General features: G+C 53.0%; 2 protein-coding genes across 17 annotated transcripts in view; one reads left to right on the plus strand and one right to left on the minus strand.

The window, feature by feature from the left end:
- Positions 1-7114, plus strand: NUDT16L1 (nudix hydrolase 16 like 1). Of its 14 annotated transcripts, XR_004312851.1 has the most exons (10): positions 5-207; positions 286-546; positions 1289-1519; positions 2386-2558; positions 2921-3980; positions 4368-4698; positions 4948-5051; positions 5748-5810; positions 6316-6455; positions 6556-7114. XR_004312851.1 is itself a non-coding variant. In XM_032461147.1 (4 exons), exons 1-3 carry the CDS (start codon positions 10-12, stop codon positions 1508-1510), a joined length of 561 nt encoding a protein of 186 aa, XP_032317038.1. In that variant the 5' UTR covers positions 1-9; the 3' UTR covers position 1511; positions 2386-2686. The 14 variants fall into 14 exon arrangements, 4 of the variants coding, with proteins under 4 accessions (XP_032317038.1, XP_032317037.1, XP_032317036.1 ...); XR_004312854.1 differs by lacking the exon at positions 6316-6455 and having other exon boundaries at positions 5453-5810; XR_004312853.1 differs by lacking the exon at positions 6316-6455.
- The window catches only part of ANKS3 (ankyrin repeat and sterile alpha motif domain containing 3), a 26400-nt gene continuing 11950 nt past the window's right edge, over positions 2890-17339 (minus strand). Inside the window, exons 6-18 of one of the 3 annotated variants that reach the window (XM_032461085.1) lie at positions 13527-13662; positions 10231-10389; positions 8974-9120; positions 8293-8430; positions 7681-7790; positions 7168-7335; positions 5728-5852; positions 5116-5257; positions 4505-4677; positions 4120-4205; positions 3596-3679; positions 3341-3432; positions 2890-3246 (exon numbers count right to left, since the gene is read on the minus strand). In XM_032461085.1, coding sequence (XP_032316976.1) covers positions 3353-3432; positions 3596-3679; positions 4120-4205; positions 4505-4677; positions 5116-5257; positions 5728-5852; positions 7168-7335; positions 7681-7790; positions 8293-8430; positions 8974-9120; positions 10231-10389; positions 13527-13662 — 1548 coding nt within the window. In that variant the 3' untranslated portion in view covers positions 2890-3246; positions 3341-3352. The remainder of the gene's footprint in view (positions 3247-3340; positions 3433-3595; positions 3680-4119; positions 4206-4504; positions 4678-5115; positions 5258-5727; positions 5853-7167; positions 7336-7680; positions 7791-8292; positions 8431-8973; positions 9121-10230; positions 10390-13526; positions 13663-17339) is intronic. The other 2 variants (XM_032461087.1, XM_032461086.1) reach the window with 2 other exon arrangements.

Genomic DNA, 17339 nt, shown 5'->3' on the forward strand with positions numbered 1-17339 from the left:
GGCCCGCGCATGCACTTAAGAGGCAGCGCTGGGGCAGCACTGGGTACTGGCAAGATGTCGACGGCAGTGGTCCCTGAGTTGAAGCAGATCAGCAGAGTGGAGGCGATGCGCCTGGGGCCAGGCTGGAGCCACTCGTGCCACGCCATGCTGTATGCTGCAAACCCCGGGCAGCTCTTTGGCCGCATCCCCATGCGCTTCTCGGTGCTGGTGAGGACATAGGCAGGCGGGCGGGCGGGGACCGGGCGCCACTCGGACCCGCGTCCGTGACCCGGAGCTCCCTTGCAGATGCAGATGCGTTTCGACGGGCTGCTGGGCTTCCCCGGGGGATTCGTGGACCGACGCTTCTGGTCGCTGGAGGACGGACTGAACCGAGTTCTGGGCCTGGGCCTGGGCTGCCTGCGCCTCACAGAGGCCGACTATTTGAGCTCGCACCTGACCGAGGGCCCGCACCGCGTCGTGGCGCACCTGTACGCGCGGCAGCTGACCCTGGAACAGCTGCACGCCGTGGAGATCAGTGCGGTGCACTCGCGCGACCACGGCCTGGAGGTGGGGCCGCCGCCCGTGCCCCCGCCCCCCACCCTGGGGTTTGGCTCTGGCCCCGCGGAAGGCACCGATGGGTAACACGCCCCCCTGAGGGTCCACCAACCGGGCTGGGAGGGGTGTCGCTGTCTCCAGCATCGGGTTGGGGAGAGGGGCTAGGGATCCGGGTTGGGTGGGAGGCAGGGGTCGGGTCAAGGGCTCCCTCGGGGCTGTGTTCCATCTGCCTTGCTGCCTGCCATTGCCAATCCTGGGAGTGGGGAGTGGGATCAGAGGGAGGATGGAAAGGGGCGGTGCCTGCTCGGGAGGTGGGACACTTAAGAGCAAAAAGAGGATCTTGCAGGTCTGGGTTCATGAACCAGGTCCTACGGTGAGGGAGGTGAAGGCTTTTTGCCTGGGGGTTTTAGTCTGGAAGGGCTAGGAGTGACACTTGGGGTGTTTAGGATTACCAGGTGTAAGAGGGAGCATGGGGTGTGGACTGGGGGGCTTCCTGCCAGCAGATGGGGACTGGGACTAGAGGGTGGGATGGAGGTGCATGGGGGTGGCCTTGAAAGTTGCTTGGGGAGAAGTGGGGCTGTACTGCTCTGAGAGAGCTGGCTGGCTTCTGCCTCATCTGACCCTGCCCGGGTGTCCCATTTTGTCCTTGAGAACCTGGCTCTTTCCCCTGGCCTAGCAGCTCAAAAGCCTCCCCTCCTGCCAGGGTCATGTTATCCTGGGGCCTGGCCCCAACCCTGGTCTCCTCTCCATGCAGGTGCTGGGGCTCGTGCGGGTCCCACTGTACACCCAGAAGGACCGAGTCGGTGGCTTTCCCAACTTCCTGAGTAATGCTTTCATCAGCACAGCCAAGTACCAGCTCCTCTTTGCCCTCAAGGTGCTCAACATGATGCCCGAGGAGAAGCTGGCTGAGGCCTTGGCTGCGGCCACGGAGAAGCAGAAGAAAGCCCTAGAGAAGCTGCTCCCATCTTCCTCCTGAGGTTGCGCTGTGCGTCCTGTCGTCCTCCCTCTGCTTGTTCCCAAGGGCTGAGGCTGGGCCCTCACTTCCAGTGGGAGTGTATCTTCCATCATGTTTCTGTGTTTGCCCCATTCTGTGTGGGGGAGTGCGCATCCTGTCACCTCCACTGACCTGAGCAGTTACTGGGTGGTGGCCTGGGTGCGCCCACTCAAACTCTCCTTTCATCATGGGCTGTGGAGCCCCGGGTATGGCCCGATTGCCCAAGGGGGTAAGTGCACAGGCACTTGGACCCTGGAGAAGCTGGTCTGTTTTCACAGTAGACTTGGTTCTAGCAGAGGGCAGCTCTGGGTTGACTCCTTCCTGCATCCTGCCCCAAGTCAGCCCCAGGGCCTGGAGAAGAGCCGGCCTCGGGTAGGATGTTACACTGTGATTTTTTTTTTTTTCACACACTGTGAATTTTGGTTGTTAGCTTCACTTGCAGCAAAACTTTAAAGCAGTTTTACTCCCTTGGGTTTGATCCCTGAGGAAGTCGGGACCCAGCTGGAGCTGGAGCTGCTGGAGTCGATCTTTGGCTGCTCTGTGTGTTCTTTGGTCCTGGCTGCAGGCTGAGGGCTGAGTGCAGGAGGGTGTCCCCTTCCCCACTACCCAGTGATCTGCAGGCAGAGGCTGGGCCCAAGACTGGGGCTTGGACACCATTCAGAGTGGCGCTAAGGCAGGCCTGTCCCAGGTGGGGGTGCTGGACACCTCCCTGTGTTTACTGTGGCGCTACCAGCCATGAGTCTCTCTGGGACTGACCATGCAAGGCCCCTCTCCTGATCCCAGTAGCTCTGGTGGTACCTGGGCTGAGCCCGCTGCTCCTTCCTTTGCTTTGAAAGCCTCCCTTTTTCCATCTTCAGCACAGTCTGCAGGCAGCTCTGGGAGGTAGTCTGGCAGCACTGGCCGAGTGTGTGGAATGACAGCATAAGAGCCACGTGGGACAGGAAGGTCACCACTGGCAGTCTCCTACAGCCTTATGTCTGGAAAGACTCCTCAGTGAAGCTACCAGTTTCCACAGTGCCAACCTGGCCTGGTAAGGAAAGCAATGCTCTCAGCCCCACCCGGGCATCTGTCCCACCTTAGAGTCTTGATGAAGCGGCCGGCACTTGTGGGCAAAAACACTTCGCTCTGTAAATAAAACATCTGTACCTTTCGCCTATACTTTCTGAGGCATGCTTTGCTCTCTGGGTAGCTCTGTAGAATTTTGGGGTGCTCTGAGCTGCAGGGGATGGACGTGTGGGGCAGTAAGGGTCCCCAGTTGGTCCTGCTGTCAGTGTTCTAGGGTGAGGGCCCTGGCACGGGTCTCCTTGCAGTGGTCTATCAATCAGCCAGTACTGGAGGCCACGTGACCAGAAATGAACCTCTCACCAGCCAATCTTAAATTTTATTTTCCAGCAAATGGCATATGCTGCCCAGGTGCCCGTCCCCATCCGTCAGGGCAAACTCAGTGTGGTGCCTGTGGTGTGTGGGGCTGCGTTCTCCCCAAGGCCCTCCCTGCTCCGGGCCTTAATCCTAGGTTCTGGACAGGAGACCCTCGTCCTGCCTCAGAGCAGGCCTCGCTGCCCTCACACCAGCCACAGCCCCGTCCTGCCTCTGTCTGCTGGCTGCTCCTGGGGCCCGATCCTCTGGCCCTGCTGGGGGCCCAGCTGCTGCGGCCGCCGCTCACTGCCCTCCTGTCTCCGGGCACAGCTTCAGGGTGGATCCGTCACCCCACGTCAGCTCTGAGAAGGGAAAGGGAAGACTCCAGTGGGCACTCGCTCAGCTGCACGGCAGGCCCTCCTCTCCTGGCCTGGGTCCTGGGCTGACGACACTCACCGTCCCTCCCGGCTAAGGTTCCCGCCAGTTCTCCTTCCCGTTGAGCACCTGCAGCTTCTCCAGGCTCTGGGTCACCGAGCACAGCACTCGCCCTGAGGATGGGAGCAGACAGTGACTGCTTTGCAAGTCTGGGGGGCGAGCAGGGCACAGGAATGGGTGGCTGGGGATGCTGGGGGGCTGTGGCAGGCTCTCCCTGTTCACCGCATCTGGCCCTGAGTGCGGGCAGGAGCCACGAGCTGCTGCCCAGAGACTCACCCATCTCCCGGACTCGATCCTCCAGTGCTCCTGACAGCTCAGGGAGGCTCAGGGCCTGCAAGGAGGCCTGCCAGCCTTTGGCGTCTGTGGGGCAGAGGGCTGGGTGGGCCCTGGGGTCTGTGCATCTCTTCGTCCTGAGCCACCTTGACCAGGGGACCCACCCAGCCGTCAGTGCCGGCACCACCCCCTTGTTCCATCACAGCTTGTTCTCCCACTTGTTGACCAAAGTGCCAACTGCCAGTCAGGGCCTGGCATGGGGAGTGAGAGTGTGAGGGTCCCTGCCTACTGCTAGGCTATGCCTCAGGATGGCCCCAGTGTAGGGCTGCAGGTGTCACTTGAAGTCTTGGACGTGAAGGACCTCTGCCTCCCACCGTCAGGAGGGACGGTGAGGACATGGGCTTGGGTGTGTGAGGGGACCTGGGGGTGTGAGTGTGATAATGGTGCTGGGACAAGGGGTAAAGCCTGGCTTGGAGAGGCGTCTTGCCCTCCACATGCCTGTACCAGGGCCAGGATGCTGCTCTTACCAGCTGTGGGGAGGGCTGGGCCCAGGGTGGCCCCAAGCGGGTACTGGTCCTGCCTCACTCGGGCTGACAGCTCGGCTTGACAGGCTCTGTGGGAGATGAGAGCAGGTGCGGGTGAGGGGAGAGGCCTCGCAGGGCCAACACCCACCTCCTCCCTGTATGAAGCTGGGCTCTCGCCTGCCGGTGAGGCCCAGGCAGAGAAGGACCCACTTGGGGTGTGCAGGTTCTCAGGGCCCCTCTGCTGCCTGCAGGGAGGAACAGCCAGAATGAAATGGGTGGTGGTGGTAACCCCAGAAGGCCCTGAAAATGACCCCTTGATTGAAGAATCTGGAGGAAACGATGACTCAGCCTGGCCCTGGCCCAGGGGGCAGCTCAGATGCCCACTCACCGCAGCTGGTCCAGGATAAGAGCAGCGTCCCGGGCGAGGGCCCAGGTCTCCTGCAGCTGTGCGTGGACGTTCTTGCGGGCGCCGTCCTGCTCCAGCAGGCAGCTCTCCACCACGGCCCGCAGCTCCTGCTCCTGCGACACCTGGCCCCGCATGGCCTCCACCTCCTCACAGCGCTGCGGCGGACAAGGTGGCAGGTGGGGCAGGCAAACGGGCTGGGGCACTTGGGGACACCAGGCCATGACCACTCAGGCTGCCCACACCCCTGCCCCCAGATTCCATCTCCACCGTCTGAGTGCCTCATTTCTCCTGGCCTGGAGGGGCCTGTCTCCTCAGTGTCCCTACTCTGGGTCCCTGCCTGCGAGCCCCACGGTGTCCCCGCTGGCTGCTGTGCCCCGCCTTCACCCTCTCCCCTCCCAAGTGCCCATCTGTGCGTCTCCCTTCAGCACGTGAGCTGCCCTGCTCCCTGCCTTCACTGTCCTGTCTCCCACCCTGGCTGCTGCTCGTGGACTCTGGGCGTCTGTCTCCACGGCTGCGTCCTTCACTGCAGGTGTGTGTCAGCAGACGCCCCTCTTGGCATTTCTGCACATCCCTTGCCCCGGCTCCCCACTCACTTTGTGCAGCTGGATGGCGAGCTCCTGCATCTCAGCTTCCAGCCGGTCAGCATAGGCCAGCTCCAGGGCATCACTGGGGGGGCGGGCACTGCTGTGCCAGCGAGCAATGGCAGAGGTCATCTTCCTCTTGGGCCCGAACAACCTGCGGCGGGGGGGTGAGAGAAGGATGCGGGTGGGCTGCCTTGTGTGTGGAGGCTCCATGGGCCGTCCTACCAAGACCGTCCCCTAGAAAAGGCCCAGCTTTGAAGGGGGAGAGTAGCTCCCCGGGATCCTGGAACAGAGGACACAAAGTAACATAAGGAGTTGTGAATTGTGACAAGCCTCCCCGCTCTGGTAGGGTGGCCTCCCTGGCTGCTGCTTTCCCTGGACAGGGACCTGTGGATGACTGTCTGCCAACTCTGAACACTCAAAAGTGAACAGCAGAAAACATCTGGGTGCCCTGAACACAGAAGTGTCCACTGGGCCTGCACAGGACGTCAGCCAGGAGTGGCAGACAGCTAACCGCAGGGAAAGAGCCGGCCTCTGGACAGGGCGGCCCTCCACCCGAACGCTAGGAGCTGCAACCCCAGCCGGTCCCAGGGCGCTTTGGCCACGGAGGCCCCGTGGACTCACGTGATGCCGATTTCCTTCAGGTCACTCTCGGTGAGGGTCAGGAAGATGCGGAGGTCCACGTCCTGCTCCTCGAACACCTGCAGGTACTTTAGACAGCCGATCTGCTCCAGCAGCGTGGCCAGGTCCTAGGGGGCAAGGAGCCAGCGTGGTCAGAGGGCAGGTCAGAACACAGGTGGGCCCTGGAGGCAGGGGCACAAGACAAGGCACACCCCGAGGCAGGTCCGCAGCAGTGACTCCCCAGCCTCTGCAGACCCTCAACCAGCTTCATCTCCCCTTCACCTGGGGGAGTTTTTGCTTTTGCTGATGTGGCATTCTTGGCTGAGTTTTCTTTCACTTCTTTGAACACGTCATCCCCTCTGATGAGAAATGTCCTGTTAATTTTCTGGAAATGCCCTTGGATGTGCTGAGTCACTTGTCACAAGATTCTGTGTCTTCTGATGGTCTGTGATGTGTCCAGATGTGGCTCTGAGTTTGACCGACTTAAAGCTCATTCAGCTTCATAGATGCGCAGATCCATTTCTTGATCAAATCTGGGAAAACCTGGCTATTTTAAAACATTTTCCCTGCTTTTCTCTCTCTCCTCCCTAGGAGCACCACTGTGGTCTCACAGGTGTTGGGTCCTTTTCTCCATTCTTCTTCATCTCTCAGATCGGAAGACCTCAGTTGAGCTACGGGAAGTTTTCTGATTCTCTCTTCTGCGTATTCAAATCTGCTGTCGAGCCCTTCTAGTAAAATTTTCACTTCAGTTACTATATTTTCAACTCCAGAATTTCTATTTGGTTATTTTTATTTCTATCACTTTCAATATTTAGAGATGGTTTCTTTTAGGTCTTGGAATATATTTTAAAGAGCTGATTTAAAGTCTCCAGTCAACATGTGCTTAAGGCCTCGAGAGGCCAGCTGGTCACCGGGCCGGGAACACAAACCCTGGGGAGAGCTCCCTGGGGGCTGCGAGGAGAAATCAGCAAAACCACAGGCTTTAGGCGAAGAGCAGAGCTGTGACTTGAAGTGATAAATAGCAAATACTTGAAACACGTGAGACAGTTGAGCTGCTGATGCACCTGTAACCAAGTAACTGCAGAGCCAGCGCAGCCACGATGACAAGAAGCAGAAACCACAGTTCTCGCTGAGCGCTGGCTGCCACCTGTCACTGCTTCATGTGCATCTTGTCACTGTTGCCAAAAAGCAGCTCCACGACATCGGTCCTGTGCTGCTCCTCCCCGGACTCGGGAAGGCTGGGCTGAGCGTGGAAACCAAGGGGACGGACAGAAACCCTGCCAGCTGGCCCCTCTCGCCATTAAGCATCCTCTCCGCCCGAGCAGCTCTATTGGTCACTTGGGGAAGAACCACCCCACTCTCGTCTCTCAAATAAATGCCTCACAGATCACAAAAGCCCCGTCCTTTTAACAGCGTACCCACCAGCTTCACAAGTGGTCTTACCTGGGGTCCTGAATACGGGGACCTCTCAGTCTGGGGGACAGATCCCGGGGAACAGGAAGTCCCGGTGCCAGGAGGCCACTGGCTGTCACTACTGCTGTGACGGCTCTTAGTCTTCACAAAACTTTTAGTTTGTTTGCGAACTGAGCTTTTACGCGCATGATCCGAATCCTGTAGTGAGAGATTTGTTTAAAGTAACTCCGAAGGGCTCACAGCTAATGTGGCTGTGTCCAAACTCTGCTTTCCGCCCCACAGCTCTAGCGTCTGCGTCGCCATCTGTGCCACTTCCCTCACGGGCTGGGTCAGGTTTGAAACCCTTCATGAAACCCCCCCGCCTGCCACACAGAGGCCTCCCTGGTGACTGCCTCTAGGGTCCCTGGGGCACAAACCCAGCGATGCTCCAGGTACGTCCAGGCACAGCGTGGACGCAGTAAATCCTTGTAGCAGACCCGCTCACCTCAGCTGACGCCAGGAAAGGGGAGGGAGGTGGGAGAGCAAGAGGGGGGAGAAGGTCACCTCATTGCTCTCCAGGGAGGCCTCGCTGCTGAGTCCCGGGGCCCTCGCCAGGGCCTCGCTGCTGCTGCTGCTCCGCGCGGCCCCGAGGTTGGCACAGAAGGCGTGCTCTTCTGACAATGGCGAAGACGAGGACGCCTGACCACAGGCCTCGCCCGTGGTGACTCCCCCGAGCCCTGCACCAAGCTGTTTCCTCCGCAGCTCTCAGTAGCTACTGTTTATTCTGTTCATGCTGACTGCCTGGCCAAGCCCACCCTCTACACTTGGCCAGGTTGTGTCTGCTCTGGTCACTGATAAATCCAAGCATCTGGAACAGTGCTTGGCACAGAGGGCACTCACTAAACAGCTGGTGAAGGGACCATACGTGTAGCATACAAGGACATTTCCTGAGGGCTTACCAGTCAGCAGGCTAAACCTCTGTCTGGAGTGACCCCCCCATCCTGTCCGGAGACGCCCTGGGCGAGAATTCTCCTCACCTGTCCCCCTGCTAGATTCTCTGACTCTCCTCACGAGAGCCAGAGCCTTCTCTAACTTGCCCCCTCCTCTGCTGGATGGACTCATCACAGTGCCACGGCCCTGCTGGACGGGTGTGTGTGTTGGGGGGCTGGCGCATACCCCGGCTGCTGCTGCTGCTGCTCTCCACGTCCCGCTCGTTGATGGGGGAGGTGACGTCCCTGTAGCAGAGGCCCCCCTCTTCCAGGGGGTTCTCATCGCTGCTGTTGAAGGTGACATAGCCCCGGGGAGGCACCTGCTCTGTGGACAGAATGGGGCACGTGAATCTACACACACACAAAAAGCAAGACAAGATCTTCCTTCCAAATGCAACCGCCGCTTTAGAGGAATCTTGGCCGGTGGGGGAACCCAGGACGCAGGCCGGCAGGCAGCTCGTAGTGACCAGCTTCTCTACTCGCCCCAGTGGCCTGGACATAACTGTGCAGTCTGCAGGGGAGGACACGGGCTCCGAGAGGTGAGGGGCCAGTTTGTGCCCGACAGCGAGTGCACAGTGGAGCACGGCCCGGCCCAGGCTGGTGCTCTCAGCATCACCGTGGCTTTTCCAAGAGAAAAAAGGAGATTCCTGAGCCAGAGTAAAACTATCCCATGAGGGGTTCCTTTCTGCTGGGTACATCTACCCTCACACACACACCGCGGCCACGCCCCTGTGACCTTCCAGCACAGGGCGCTCCACCTCAGGTCAGTCAGCCCAGCCACAAGGAGGACTGGCTGAGTAGGAAGGTAAGAGGCCCTGGGCTAAACATGACCAGCAGCAACACCAAATGCCGTCACCTTTGAGCGCACCTGTCTGCGAGGAAACAAGAAGCAGCAGAACACACACCAGAGAGTTTAAGTGCAATCTTGCTCCTGTCCCTTCCCCACGGAAACTGCATTTGCATGAAAGCCCGGCTGGTGGGATCACAGGTGATGTGTTTTCTTCTTTATACCCTTCTATAATTAAGAGATTTTTCACAATCAGCACATGCTCTTTATCATTCAAGTGTTTTTTACCTGTTGGCAAAGAGGACATATACACTTGCTGGAAAATTTAAATATCACAAAGTGTAAGAGGAAATACAAAATCTCCTGAGATGCCACAACTGAGACACAGCTCCGGCTGTCACTCTGGTGACCACCAGCTCCTCTGTGGTGCATAAACAAGAGCTGTACGGATGGACGTCACCATAGACTTTTGGTAACTTGAAGGAATTTTCTATTTAAAAAGCCTTGGTGGTGGGTCTTTCCTACGCCCCACCCGACCTCAGGCAGGACAGGGGTGTGGGCTGCTCAGAACAGACTCTGCTCCAGCACTGTGCTCCCACTCTGCCCCGCCAGGACGACGGGAGAAGGGAGAAGGTGGGCCCAGAGTTCCCAACCAGCACCAGGGCCCCTTCCAAGGGTCTGAGAAGGGAATCAAGTTCTCACATAGTCTTGACTGAAACACACACACCAGCCTGACTGGGAGTCGGGTCCTCCACGCCCAGCGGCAGACGCCCACTTGCTAGACCAGCGGCCTGGCCACTGACGAGTAACCCACACGTAAGTCTGCTCATTCAGTCAGGCCTGCGGCAAGAGAGCATCAAACCCAACTCACGCCAAGAACCACTGGCGCCCGAGCTCCCCACAAGCATCGCACTCAACAGTCAGGAGATCTGGAAACTCGGGTCTAGGGCTCCGGCCCCCCGGGGGTGTGTGCCATCCGACAGCTCTCAAACCCATCACTTTGAGGAAAGCGCGCAGGGGCAGAGTCCTCCCCAGGGGATGTGGCATTTCCCCCTCTGACTGAGCCACCCACGTGATAAATGGGTCTGACCTCAGCTACATTTCTGCTCCATGAGAGAATGTTCTATTTTTAATTTTAACCAATGAAAAGGAAAATCAAAGGATGAACCAAAACCCAAGAGTGAGCCAATAACTGACGTGTCGCCATCCCTATGATCAGTCCTGAGTCCCTGCGCTGCCGCTGCTGCTCCCACCTGGCAGCCCACACGTCAGGAGCCTGAATCAGGACAGAATCCCGGACTCCAGTGTCAAGGCCACCAGGGGCCGTGGGCCGCTCACCATAGCGAGGCTGCTGTGTCCTCCCCCCGAGCCCGATGGCGGTGATCCTGGCCAAGGCTCGCGGCCCCTCGTGGATGCTGAGGCCCTTCTTCCGGCAGGGCCTCTGTCTCTGAGGAACCGGGCAGGATTCATCCGAAGAGCTCAGATCTTCAAATTTTTCTGTGGGTCAAACACCAAAATTAAGACAGTTTATTCAGTGATGGACTAATCTAGTAATCCTCATAACGAACTAGAAGAAAGTCATTGTACTTGGTTTTCTTAAATTGAGAAGAAGAAAAGTATTTCCCAGGATGTCACCTGTGAGAAATGCCCCAAGGCCGGCCCACCAGGATGCCTGGGGGGTGGCAAGCTTGCTGAGTATGATGAGGGGTTCTGTTCTCATCCCTCTCTCCGTCTGGGTTTCCAGAATTTCTTACAAGCCTGTATTACGTTTACAGTCAGAAATAAATTCTGTTCTAGGCTGAAGTGGCAAGTAAGCCCCACCTGTTCATAAACATACAACAACAGCAGTCACAACTTCCTAAGCAATTTTATGTTCCCAACATGAATAACTTCTTTTAATTTTTTAAAATTTTTTGCGGGGAGGCAATTAGATTTATTTTTATGTATTTACTTACTGAATGGAGGTACTGGGGATTGAACCCAGGACCTCATGCATGCTAAGCACACACTCTACCACTGAGCCTGAACAACTCCCTCCCTGAACAACTTCTTGGGAAATAAGCACCACCTGACGGCTCTGTTTGCTGCTTCATGAAATATTTCAAATCACCACCCATATGAGCTTACGAGCTCAGTGTGCGCACAGCCGTTAGCATTTTATAGCTTTTCTCCATTTTCCATATCTCATCACACCTAGAAAGCAAATTTCGGGGGTGGGGGGTGTTGATCTGTAGAAAGCTCCCATTGGTAAGATCTCATTTTGGAGTTGGTGAACTGGGGTGGAGACACACCGAGGAGTCCCTGTTAGCGCCGCACCCCTGTCCTCACATGCTGGTGTTTGTTACAGAACAGTCTTGTGGCCAGGAAGGGAGCAGGTCGCTCAGGTGTGAGCTGAAGCCTCAGCCCAGCCACTGTCGGGAGAGTGAGGGGTCCCTGGCCCGTTTCCAAAGCCGGCCAGTGACCCTAAGTGGTCCAGTCAGTCCCTCCCACGCCAGGATGGCCACCGCCAGGGGGAGCCTGGGTCCGTCCAAGCAGAAGCTGAGGGAGTCACAGAAGATAAAGGTACAGGGAGGTAACTGAGGAAAAGGCAGCTCCCTCAGCCTGAACCTCCCGACACGTCCTCTCGAGCCTGCACAGTCAGCAGAACGGACAGACCCACACGCACCCCAACTCCAACAGGGCCCAGGCGGCGGGGACCCCGCCAACATCAGCATGCCTCCCTCCAGTGAGGAGGACACGGACTCGCACTCCAGCAGAGGCTCCTTGTCGCTCACCTCACTCTCTGCACAGAGACGAGCGGGTCTAGGAAAACGCCACACAGAGAGGCGAGGGCAAAGACCGGCCCAGGTGGATTCACAGGAGAAGCCCCCACAGACCACACGGGACCAACGCCACAGAAATCGTTCCAGAGCACAAGAGGAAGGGGCCCTTCCTAGTTCTTTTTATGCAGCAAGTATAATATTGAGACCTATACCAGATAAAGGCAGAACAGCAAAAACTACAGACCGATGTCACTTGTGATTAAAATAATAAATAAAATGTTAGCAAATGGAATCCAAAACCACATTAAGTAATGCACCAAGTGGGATTTATGCCAAGAATGTAAAATTGGTTTATTATTAGGAAACTCATTAATGCAATATATTGTATTATATTTTTTGTGAGAAAATTCACAATCATCTCTATAGATGTTGACAAAGCCTTTGACAAAATTCAACACTTATTCCTCTAAGAAACATTCAAGAATATAGGAAATGACAGACACTTTCTTAAAATGCTAACACATATGCAAACCTTACTCTGAAAGCCAGCATCTTACTTAACGTGGCATTTCCTCTAAGATCGGACAACAGTGAATGCCCGCTTCCTCCACCATATTCATCAGGGCACTAGGGGCTTCAGCAAGCACAACGAAACCAAAGGAATGAGAGGTATAAAGATCTGAAAAAAAGTAGTAAGTCTGTCTCTATCTGCAGGTTTTATGGTAGCGTACCTGGAAAAAACTAGGGAATCAATGAATAAAACTAACTCAGACAATGAAAGAACTCAGTCAGGCAGCAGAACATAAAACTGGTGGACAGACATCAACCGCCGACCTCTTCACAGGCGACAGGCAGTGAGGGCTGGGGTGGCAGCCTCGAGGTATAACACGTTTACAGCAGCAACGAGGAAAATCAGACACACAGGAATAAACTGAAGTTGTATGCAAAACGTGCATGAGGGAAATTTAAAATTGTCCTGCAGGACATAAAAGTACACTTGAACAAAAGGACAACTTAACAGCATGAAGAGGTCGTTAATTTACAGATTTTCCACAATCTCAAAAATATCAACACACTGTCTTTAAGGAGCTAGACAGGAGGATGCTCAAGTTCATACCAAAAATTAAGTGAGCGGGAGCCAGGAAATGTAGGGAAAGGGAAGCTGCGAGAAGGCCAGCCCTAGCAGGTGGTCAAACATGTCAGAAAATGCCCCTGTCGTTTATAGACGTGTGTACAGGGTCCGGTGGAACAGAACAGGAAATCCAGAGACAAACCCGGACACAAAGGGAAATTCAGACTATATGATAAAGATGGCCCCTCAGACCACTGGGTAGAAATGGACTTCTAAACAGATGATGGATGCTAGGACAACGGGGCAGCCAGCTGAAAAACCCCACCTCCCTCCACACGTGAAAATAAAGTGAATGATCGGTGGTCTGCATGTAGAAAATGAAACCAGACAAGAACCAGAGGAAGACGGGCGAATTCCTGTACAACCAGGGCACAGGGAAAGACTTCCTGTGACTTAAAACCCAGAGGAAATAAAAGACTGATGAATCTGACTACTTAAAATTAAAACATTTTACATGGCGACACCTATGAGCAAAGTCAGGAAAGGAAACCCAGAGCGAGCCCCTCTGTGAGCTGCCCTCTGTCCTGCCCACTCGCAGCCTGGCCATCCCGCTCTGCTCTCCGCACCCCTCCCCTCAGCCCAGCGGGCCCCCACCTTGCTGATGAGATAGAGTCATGGGGTGGGGGGCATTGAGAAGGTCTCGGGCAAAGCTCCAAGGAGCAGTGGGAGCCCGGGAAGGAGAAGCCTCCTCTCTCTCGGTGACAGGATGACAGCAGAGGCCTGGCCGCAGATGCTGGTACCTGGGCTCCGGTAGACGCTCTGGGGCAGAGACGGTGAGTGGGCGTCAATCAGCCCCACGATCTTCATGTGTCCGTACTGCCTGGCCAGCATCCGGGCTGTGGCTCCACTGTGGTCTCTCGTGTCCACTCTGACTCCCTGTGAAAGTTCGGGAAAGAAGAGTTAGGACCCTACCCTGCAAAGCACCCTGGCTTCACTTAGGGGCTGTGGACCCTGGAGATGGCCAGCTTCTTCCCCTACGACCCCAGAGCCCTACAAGGAAGAGGCCAAGGCCCTAGCAAGCTCCCTTCTAAATAACACCTTTGGCTTCTGACGCACACTCAGCGGGGAGGGAGGGCGGGCAGGCTGCAGGCTGCTGGGCCGGGGAGCCCAACCTTCACCCTCTGCACCTGGCATGTGGCCCACTCGCTCCATCTCTCCCCACAGAGAAAACTGGGGACAACAGATTCACCAGGGGGGCAGCCTTTAAAAACCACAATCGGATCGGGAACACCACCCTTCTGAAACAGAATTTGGTAACTTTTATCCAAAGTCCTAAAAAGTACTTATAGTCTTCAGCACAACGTATTTGCAGTAATAAAAACCTGGAGATGACTTCCATGCTCTGGGGGAGTAGAGAGTCAGCTGTGTTACTGCCATAAATGCGGGTATTTACAAATAAGTAAGTTATAACCAACTTTTTAAAAGGACCATGATACAAAACTGCCTACACATTATAGCTGCAGCAAAACCAGAGACAAACCCAAAACGTGTACAGAAAGTAATACTGGAAAGAAATATGCCCCAACTGTTGGCGCTATTTTAAGCAGTAAGATAACGGGGATTTTTTCACACCTTCCTCATCTTCTGTATTTTCTAGTTACTAGGAGCATGTTTACTTCTGAAACGGGAAAAGCCCAGAAGCTTCCCACTTTTAAGAGCTCCAGCCGTGCGGTCTTACAGCTGAGGCAGAGCTACCAGAGCCCATGCTCCAAGGGCAGCCCAGCAGGAGGCAGCTGGGGCTGGAAGCGTGCGTGGTACTCTGCCCAGCCGTTCCACAGGGAACTCCGCCTCGGGAAGTGATGAAGGACGCACACTAACATGCAGGATCTTCCCTGCAGCACTGAAGTGCAGTGAGGACTGCAAGGAACGCATTCACAAGGGGATTAGTGAAATAAGTGAGAACACACCTACAAAAGGGAACACCGCCCCCCCATTTATGAGACAGGTCCAAGTGTATGCAGGAACACGGGCAGGTGTGCGTGAGACATCGTTAAGAGAATTAAAGCCTATTATAACTTTTTGTATACTGGAACTCCTATTTTGACTTAAAACATGTATCTACAAAAAACGAGGATACTAGACAATGTGCTATATCTCTGGGTGATGGGATTATGAGTGATTTTTGCTTTCTGTTTGCTTAACTGTACTTTTTTAAATTGAAGTACAGTCAGTTTACAATGTTGTGTCAGTTTCTGGTGTACAGCACAATACTTCAGTCATATAGGAACATACATATATTCATTTTCATATTCTTTTTCACCATACGTTACTACAAGATATTGAATACAGTTCCCTGTGCTATGCAGTATAAACTTGTTTATCTATTTTCGTAACTGCAAATCTAGAACTCCCAATTTATCGCTTCCCATCCCCTTCCCCCTCTGGTAACCATAAGTTTGTTTTCTATGTCTGTGAGTCTGTTTCTGTTTCACAAATAAGTTCGTATCATTTTTTTTTAGATTCCACATGTAAGCGGTATCATATGGTATTTTTCTTTCTCTTTCTGGCTTACTTCACTCAGATAACAATCTCCAGGTTCATCCATGTTGCTCCAAATGGCATTATTTTATTCTTTTTTATGGCTGAGTAGTATTCCATTGTATAAATATACCACTACTTCTTTATCCAGTCATCTGTTGATGGGATGATGGACATTAGGTTGTTTCCATGTCTTGGCTATTTAAACAGCTGTTTGCTTAACTGTACTTTTTAATTCTTTTTATAGCAAGTATATATCACTTGTATAATAAGTATTTATATATGTGTACTCTTTTCCCCTAATCTGGAAAACTATGATCAACTGACTTGATTGATCTTGGTTGAGCCAGTACAGAAGGTGATTATCATACTTCCCTCTGGTAGGAAAAAGCTGCATTTTTACAACAGCCTAACTGAGCTTTACTTTCTATAATCCCCCACTTGCCAGAGCTCTAGTTAGAAAACTTCAGCCTTAAAAGATCATTTCTAGGTAGGGTAGGAGGAGAGGAGGCTGGACGAAGGTGGTCAAGAGGAACAATCTTCCTAGGGGGAGGGACAAGACAGGGGTAGGAGATTAAGAGTTACAAACTATTACATATAAAATAAATAAGCTATGGGGGGAGGGTATAGCTCCGTGGTAGAGCACATGCCTAGCATGCCTGAGGTTCTGGGTTCACTCCTCAGTACTGCCATTTTAAAAAATAATAAATAAATAAACCTGATTACCTCCCCCCACCAAAAAATGTTACAAGGATAAATTATGTACAACACAGAGAATACAGCCAAAATTTTATAATAACTATAAATGGAGTATAACCTTTAAAAATTGTGAATCACTATGTTGTACACCTATAATGTAAAATATTATACATCAATTATACCTCCAAAAAAATTTTTTTAAGTACAAACTTCCAGTTGAAAGGTAAGTAGAAAATAGGATGTAATGTACAACATGATGACTATAGTTAACACTGATGTGTGTCATCTAGGAAAGTTATTAAGAGTAAATCCAAAGAGTTCTCATCACAAGGAAATACATATAGAGTTTTTAAAACTGAAGTACAGTTTGATTTACAGTGTATGGTGTATATCATAGTGATTCAGTTATACATATATATATATATATTCTTTTTCATTGTAGGTTACTACAAGCCATTGAATATATAGGAGGACCTTGTTTATTTTATATACAGTAGTGTGTATCTGCAAATCCCTAACTCCCATTTTATCCCTTCCCATCTCCTTTCCCTGGTATTGGTTCTGTGCTGTAGATGAGTTCATAGTGTCCTTTTTTTCCTTTTTTTTTTTGGATTCCACATATAAGTGATACATGGTATTTTCCTTTCTCTTTCTGGCTTCACTTAGTATGATAATCTCTAGGTCCATCCATGTTGCTGCAAATGGCATTACTTCATTCTTTTTTGTGGCTGAGCAGTATATATATACCACATCTTCTTTATTCAATCATCTGTCAATGAACACTTAGGTTGCTTCCATATCTCAGCTATTGTAAACAGTGCTGCTGTGAACACTCGGGTGCATGTATGTTTTCAAATTAGTTTTCTCTGGGTATATGCCTGGAGTGGGATTGCTGGATCATATGGTAACTCTGCATTTAGTTTTTTAAGGAATCTCCATGCTGGTTTCCATAAAGGCTGCACCAAAATACATTCCCACCAGCAGTGTAGGAGGGTTCCTTTTTCACCACACCTTCTCCAGCATTTATTGCTTGTGGACTTTTTCATGACAGCCATTCTAACTGCTGTGAGCTGATACCTCATTGTAGTTTTGATTTGCCTTTCTCTGATAATTAGCGGTATTGAGTATTTTTTCATGTGCTTATTGGCCATTTGTATGTCTTCACTGAAGAATTGTTTGCTTAGGTCTTCTGCCCATTTTTCACTGGGTTGTTTGCTTTTTGTTACCGAGTTATATGAGCTGTTTCTGTATTCTGGAAATTAAGCCCTTGTCAGTCGCATGGTTTGCAAATATTTTCTCCTAGTCCGTAGGTTATCTTTTCATTTTGTTTATAGTTTCCTTTGCTGTGCAAAGGCTTATAAGTTTAATTAGGTCCC

The sequence above is a fragment of the Camelus ferus genome, chromosome 18 (genome assembly GCF_009834535.1).
Source record: "Camelus ferus isolate YT-003-E chromosome 18, BCGSAC_Cfer_1.0, whole genome shotgun sequence".
NCBI lineage: Eukaryota > Metazoa > Chordata > Mammalia > Artiodactyla > Camelidae > Camelus > Camelus ferus.